Here is a 7242-nt window from a genome sequence, read left to right on the forward strand (position 1 = left end):
TGGTTTGTGTTGTATTTTAAGAAAGGATGAATGATTGATTAGAGTGTGCATAATTAAGGAACTTTTCAAATGTTGCCTTCATTATTCTTAAAAATAATTTCCCTTCAAAGGGGGGGAACAGGGCTTCCCTAGTGGCGCAGTGCTTGCTTGGGAGTCCACCTGCCGATGCAGGGGACACAGGTTCGTGCCCCGGCCCGGGAGGATCCCACATGCCGCGGAGCGGCTGCGCCCGTGAGCCATGGCCACTGGGCCTGCTCGTCCGGAGCCTGTGCTCCGCAACGGGAGAGGCCACAACAGTGAGAGGCCCGTGTACCGCAAAAAAAATAAAGGGGGTGGGGGTGGAAGAACAGATTCAGTTCAATTGACTAATTACCCAAACCAAACCTTCCAAACAATTGAAATTTCCTTCTCCTATTTATATGTAACTAAGCCTATTAATAATGTACTAAAGATTAATACACATGCAGAAAGCAAGATGCAGATATAAAGTCATTAAGATCGTCCTTTTGCAAATCAGATTTCCTTAACACCTATAATTTTTTGCTCCTTGTCCTCTGGGTCCAAAGTTTGCACTTATTAACAAAATATATCAAATGCTTAATTTATTAAACACCTTATTTAGTTCCAATCAGAGCCCAGTCTTTGCTCATACAAACTTTTTCCTTTGCCCACTAAATTTATCATTTTTAAACAGTAAGTTTGTAAAATCACAAGATAAGAGATCTGGGTACTTCCCTGGTGGTCCAGTGACTAAGACTCGCGCTCCCAATGCAGACGGCCCGGGTTTGATCCCTGGTCAGGGAACTAGATCCCACACGCGCAACTAAGAGTTCGCATACCACAACTAAAAAGACCCCCGAGTGCCGCAACTAAGACCCGGTGCAGCCAAATAAATTAAAAACAAAAAAACAAATAAATGGCAGTTTCTCCAAAGAAGAAAAATCCAAAGGATTTTTACACAATTTAAAAAATATTTTCTACTTTTAGTGATAGAAGATCTACCTTAAATTTAGGAAATCGTCAGACATTTTCTTGGAACAGACTCACCAAAGCCAGAGTGAGTGTACCTCCTTTTGGTCTATGAGAACTGCTCATCCACCAGCATAACCTACACTAGAGGAAATAAGAATCAATGTGATAATAATTGTACTTTATGGCATTCTTATTTTTAAATTTTCAAAGTGATCCACTGTCACTTTAGCAAATGTAAGAAATATGAACAAAACTAGCATCACTTCTCTTGACACCCAGAGAGAACAGTATTCTGGGATATTTCCTTCTAGCCTCTCACTCTCTCAAAGAAAAATCAGTTTTATAAATTTCCAATTATACATACAGTTTGACAGTACCTTATTGGTAGAATGTTGTCACCATAACTCTTATGAGTTTTTATACCACTTTGTTCAATGTCCGAATGGCCACTAACTCTAAGTGACACGTATCTTGATCCTTGCTTTCCTCAGCTGTAAAACAGGGTTAGCTGCTCTATTAGGAAAATTAATGGCAAACAATATTAAGCTTAAAGAATGATTAATAGCCATTTTAATAGCTGTATTAATAACCACTGAATTTGTCCTAGGACTCATTGAAGGTATATTCCTATTGTTCCTCATTCATTCAGCAAATGCTGAGTGAATATTATGTACCCCTTGCACGTCACGTGAGTCAGATCGGTTTCCTATCCCTGTACATACCCTCAACCACATCAGGAGTTAATAGTGTTAGCACAAAACACATCACCTTCACCCACACCTAGAGTTCTCATCCTTCATTTCTCTTTGGTCCCACCACCATTTTATCTGATCTTTGCAAGACTCCGTACAGGTTTACAGGCATCCACCATACTGCCAGAGTGATTATTTTTTTTAAAAGGTGAATCTGTCACCATGCCCCACCACAGCTTTATAAACCTTTCGGTGGATTCTTACTGATGACATATGAAAAACAGTCCTCCTGAGCAAGGTCCAAAGAGTCCTCCCAGCCTGGGCCTATCAGTTGCACCTGCCATCATCCCCATCCCTGCCCCTGTGGCCTTCTGGCTTTCTCTACCACTGGGCCTTTGCACACATTAGCTTAGTCTGGAAAAGTCCTTTCTTCCCCTCTTTGTCTAACTCAACTCATCCAAACTTTAGCTCAGCTGTAGTCATTTTTTAGGCAAGGCTTCCCTGACCTCCCCAAGTCAGATCCTTTTTTTTTCCTCCTACCAGGTACCAAGTAGGTCTTACATAGTGCATGGCAGAAGTTTTATACAGGAAATTAATGGCCATCTACCCACTACACTGGAAGTTTTATGAGGGGCAGAGCCCAAAGCCATGTGTTTTTCTACGGTAAGTGCAAGGCTGACTCAATTGTAGTTTTCACACTTCAATTCCATAAGCAATACCTGGGGCGCTTATTCAATGCTTACCTCCATGTAGTGACTCAGTAGAGATAGGGACCTAAGAATCTGCCTTTTTACAAACACCTTACCAAGCCATATGGTTAGAGGCCTTCCCTCTTGCTATAAAGGGTTCTAGAGACTTCAAACTCATTTTCATTTCTTTTTATTCTCCATATTTGTCTACATACAAGCATCCAAGATGTTAACAGACTTACTATATATGGCCTATAAGGTAGTAAGGGTTAACTTAAAAATGGGATGCTTAGAAAATTGGAAGGCTTAATTAGCACCTGGCCCCAATTATGTGGTTTCTGTAACCAAGCAATCAACAGCTCTCAACTCTGATTTCATGAAAACCCCTCACGTCATCCCCCACCCCCATCCCTGCACCGGGAGAACGCTGGTGCCCCGGTCTCAGTGTTTTCTTGGTGCTCAGGTAGAAAGCTTGGTAACCAGGTTAGGAGAATCCCTGTGTTAGACGGCGCCAAACACTTGTTTCCACTTACAGAACTGCAAGTCCATAATGACAAAGGCTAAATAAAGCTGCCTCTAACTGAATCTTTAAATACATTTAGGAGGGCTTTTTTTTTTTTAAAGTTAACAAATCACCAGCTGAAGTCCACTTGAAGTTATTTAACATCTTAAAGCTGCCCTTAGCCACCCTGTTCCCATCCGTACCTGTGACATCGTGATTAGCAAGTCACCAGCGCTCACAGCCTTTCTCCCTCAGCACCGATTAAACCGAGATCAGCTGTGGGCCATCCATTCTGGGTTCTGACTCTGCGTTACCCATCCCCAAACATCAGAGGTCCCCTCAAACGTCAAGGCCTGGCTCTAGCCTCCACCTGCCCCAGAAGGATGCTCATTTTAATAGATGGCTTTTTATTCAATCAATTTCTTATAGGCATCAGCCCTACAGACCTACAAGTAGTAAACCTCACATGTGAGTCCCTCTACACTTTTCTCTCAAGTGACTAACCTAGTTCAGAGCCTGGTTGCTCTGTAAGCAATGGACAGATATTAAAGTAAAAGGCCCAGACTGTTAAGACAGGCTCTCCTAAATCTTAAGGATTTTACGCAGCGTATCAATTGTTTTGCAATGCTTTTATTTGACAAGCTTTGTCAAATACAGCCTTTCACGAAGTACTTTGAGGGAGCGGCAGAGAGGAGGAAGAGGGGCATGGAAAAAAGCTCACTTGTCTGCTCCACTAGCACACGTTCGGCGGGACCAGGGTTTTGGTTTTTTCACATTCATTTAAATGATATATTTGAAACTGAAAGTGCTGTCACAGGATAAGCGTTTGCCTTTGCATCTCCCACACAGATCTTGACGGTGGGGCCTTTTGGGGTCCACGTGGCGAACTTTTACTGGGCAGGAGCATCTAGTCTGTTTACAATTCTGAAAAAAAAAAAAAGTGAGAAGTACATACAGAACATAAACGCTTGGTGATGTCCTGGATCTTCAAAGTTATGTTTCTAGTCCATTCAAATACTAACTGAATGCACGCTCAGCAAAGTCCTGTGCTAATCTTGTTCTGTCTACATCCCTTCCTAGCAAGGAGAAGGATGGGAGGAGTAGAGCATTTTATCATGCAGTCCTGCTCCCAGGTTGCACAGGATTCAATGCTGAATTGTGTGACGTTTCTTTTAAAACAGCTTAAGAGGAAATCTGTCCCTGCCCTTGAAGGGTGGAGAACAAGCGAGCAGGAGAGAGGAGTTTAACAACATCGAAGGTGTGAGGCCAGGAACCAAGTAGCAGGCCCGGCACCAGTGGCTAACCTTGGCCCTTCTCCCTGCTCCGAAGGACCGCAAGCTGAGGCAGAAGGCAGAGCGGCAACTGCTGGGCCAAGAGCAGAGTAGTTAGAAAGTTCGCTTTCATTATCAAACTCCTCTCTCCTACTTGAGAATCTACCCTACTCTCCCAAGATCTAGATTCATCTACGTTTTCCATACTTAATTTCTCTCCACCCACCCTGCGGTGTTCATGCTTCCGGCATCCACCTGGAGCCAAGTGCGTTGATTAGGCTGTGTCTCTGCCGGCAAGTCAAGCTCCACTAGCTGTGTGATTAACAGGCAAGTGTAGTCACTTCTCCCTCTTCGATGATCAGAGCCCTTTATCACAGTGCAGTGCTCAGTTAACAGTAACAAGCAACGTGTTACCAGTTAACCCCATAAAGCTTAGGGTTAAAGCTAAAGCAGCTTAGGTTGACTTTAAAACAAATCCCTTCCTGAACTCACAGGCAAAATGGAAAGTTTAAAAAACCCGTGCTTTTACTAAATACTTTAACTTGGGTATGTGCTTCATAAAACGCATTTGGGTAATAACCGTCAACCTTTACTACTTCATATTAGTAGAAAGATAATCTGTTTTCTAGGTTTACTTTCTCCTACATTCAGCTGAGTCTCAGGCAAAGCAAACATTCTTCCACACTGCAAGTGAGGCAACAGCTTCTAGAGACGTTCACATGACCGAGGTTTGCAAGAGCAGGAGAAAACTAACACCAAGGCCTTGTTTCCCAGTTAAGCATTATTTCTACAACTCCTTCCAGAAAGAAATCAAAACCTCAGGTCACTGGGAATCTAGGCTCTTTTAGGAAATACATTCAAGAAACTACCTCCAAATCTTCTAATCACTACCCAGTTCAAACACAAAATACAAACATTCAATTTACTTGACAGGTGATATCCTCCACTCGGTAAGGGTTATAAGACTTCTGACATGTTCTGCAAAATTGCTTGTAGTAAACCTGTGATGGGAAAGAGGAAAAACTTAGAGCAAAACCCTCCTGAACCTTTTTGTCAGGAAGATGCCAGTTACAGGGCGTTTCTTACCTTGTTAGTGCCCTGTACACACCACACGTAGGCACTTTCCCATCGGATGTTGCAGTCCTTGCAGTGATAGTAGCCATATTTCTGTTCTAAGAACTGAGCAAAAGGATAGCAGAGTTTAACCAACATGACATCTGAATAGCCTTCATCTCAGAAGCTTGGAAAGGATCTGACACTTAAAACTGGCAGCTCCACTCCATATCTTGGAGGAAAGTAGAATCAGGTTCAAGTCCGTCTCCACGACGTAATCATTACGAAAGCTAATGGCTTAATCAAGTAGAAAAGCAAGGGCCCACCAGAATTTATGTACCGGATTATCTTGGTTCATAAAGCAAATTAACAGATTACTAAGCAGGTGTTTTCCCTCAGGCAGGCAAGGGGAAAGCCAAACACATAGAGTTCCTGAACTTTGGGATTCTTTGGGGAGGGCTTCTCTCTGTAGAATAGGTCTGATCTTAGAACACACGTGAATGAAGTGGTTAAACTCAAGAAAAGAAACTAGACTCTGCATCCTAAAGTGATCTTGGGTGAACACCTTGAAAAAAGTTCTCTATGGGCTTCCCTGGTGGCACAGTGGTTGAGAGTCCGCCTGCCGATGCAGGGGACATGGGTTCGTGCCCTGGTCCGGGAAGATCCCACATGCTGCGGAGCGGCTGGGCCCGTGAGCCATGGCCGCTGAGCCTGCGCTCCGCAACGGGAGGGGCCACAACAGTGAGAGGCCCACGTACCGCAAAAAAAAAAAAGTTCTCTATGCTGCTAATTAAGTTTCCACCAAACAGTGGTGCTGGGAATCTAAAACGAATAAGCCATAATTCACACATAATATGAACAAAAGTAGTATTACCTTAATTTTAAGTTCTTCTTCTCAGTGAGAAACAAGTTATAAACAAGTTTTTGGAGTTAGGCCTTTAGAATTGGAAGGAACTTTGGAGGACACTGAGCAGTTTCACAGGTGAGCAAACTGAAGCCCAGGAAGGTAAAGACTCAAGATCACGCACAGCTTGTGCACAGATTTGATTCACTCTGTGTTCCCCCACCCCCACTAGACAGCCCTGGGGAGCCTGGAAGAGACCCCAAAAGGACTCTTCCGGGCCTCTTAATACCTCTCCAGCCTTTCCACTCCCCTGGGTTACAACCCCTCAGTGTGCTCCAGCCCTTCCAGTTTCAGGCAAGTACCAACTGGCCTTCCAAGCCTGCTCCTCTCAGGCAGCAATGCAGCACAGCACAGATGCTCCAGCAGTGCTATTAGATTTCTGAAGAGGGCTGCGTCTTAAGGGCAAGAGAAGATCCTGACTAGGATCCCGGAAGTCAATTGTTAACGGTTTCTAACACACTGAATGAGAAAATGTGAGTGGGATCCTTGGCAACCAACTCCCTTTGCCAGTTAACTTCACCTTCTGATGTTCGGAGACCCATCCTAGATCATCCAGTGCAGGATCAACACAGGACTACACTCCCGTGGTCAGAGCTTTATACAGCAAACACGCTCGGACTAAGAATGTTAAAAGGGCGTTTCCTCGGCCACCCCTGTGCAACCGGTGTTTTACCATCGCAGCAACACGCAAGCTACACTGGATTGAATTCTGCCGGAGAAAGACGACTTCAGCAGCTGCCGAAAGGCACACAGAAGTGCCCGCGCCTAAGGGAGCGCGCGCCTCCACTTGTCGCGAGCAGCCGCGGGGCGGGGACGGGGACGCGAGCCAGGAGGGCGCACAGCCCTGGGGCTCCCCCGCCGGTTCCCTGGCCGACTCGGGACTCACCTGGAAGCGCAGGCGCTCCTTGCCCGGCTGGGGGCTCCGCGGCGACCACCTCTCGCCCGCGGCGTCCGGGGCGCCGGTCACCGGCGGGGGCTGCTCCCTGCTCGCCGGTACGCCGGCCTGGGCCTCATCCTCCTCGGACTGCGGCCGTTGGGGCTCCTTCCTCGCCGACCCCTCTCCCTCCTCGGGGCCTCGGGGCCTCGCAGCTGGCGGCCCTCGCTCTCCGTCCGGCGCCCCGGGCCTCTGCTCGGCCGCCGCAGTCTCGGCCCCTTCCAG

General features: G+C 45.9%; 1 protein-coding gene across 1 annotated transcript; it reads right to left on the reverse strand.

Moving 5' to 3' along the window:
• Positions 1 to 3602: 3602 nt before the first annotated feature.
• Positions 3603 to 7242, reverse strand: ZAR1 (zygote arrest 1; the record flags this gene model as incomplete). Its single annotated transcript, XM_024746696.1, has 4 exons — positions 3603 to 3779; positions 5053 to 5127; positions 5213 to 5305; positions 6970 to 7242. Coding segments are annotated over 4 exons (585 nt in total), but the record flags the coding sequence as incomplete, so codon positions are not given.

Source organism: Neophocaena asiaeorientalis, unplaced genomic scaffold, assembly GCF_003031525.2.
Source record: "Neophocaena asiaeorientalis asiaeorientalis breed wild unplaced genomic scaffold, Neophocaena_asiaeorientalis_V1.1 scaffold19, whole genome shotgun sequence".
NCBI classification, from domain to species: domain Eukaryota; kingdom Metazoa; phylum Chordata; class Mammalia; order Artiodactyla; family Phocoenidae; genus Neophocaena; species Neophocaena asiaeorientalis.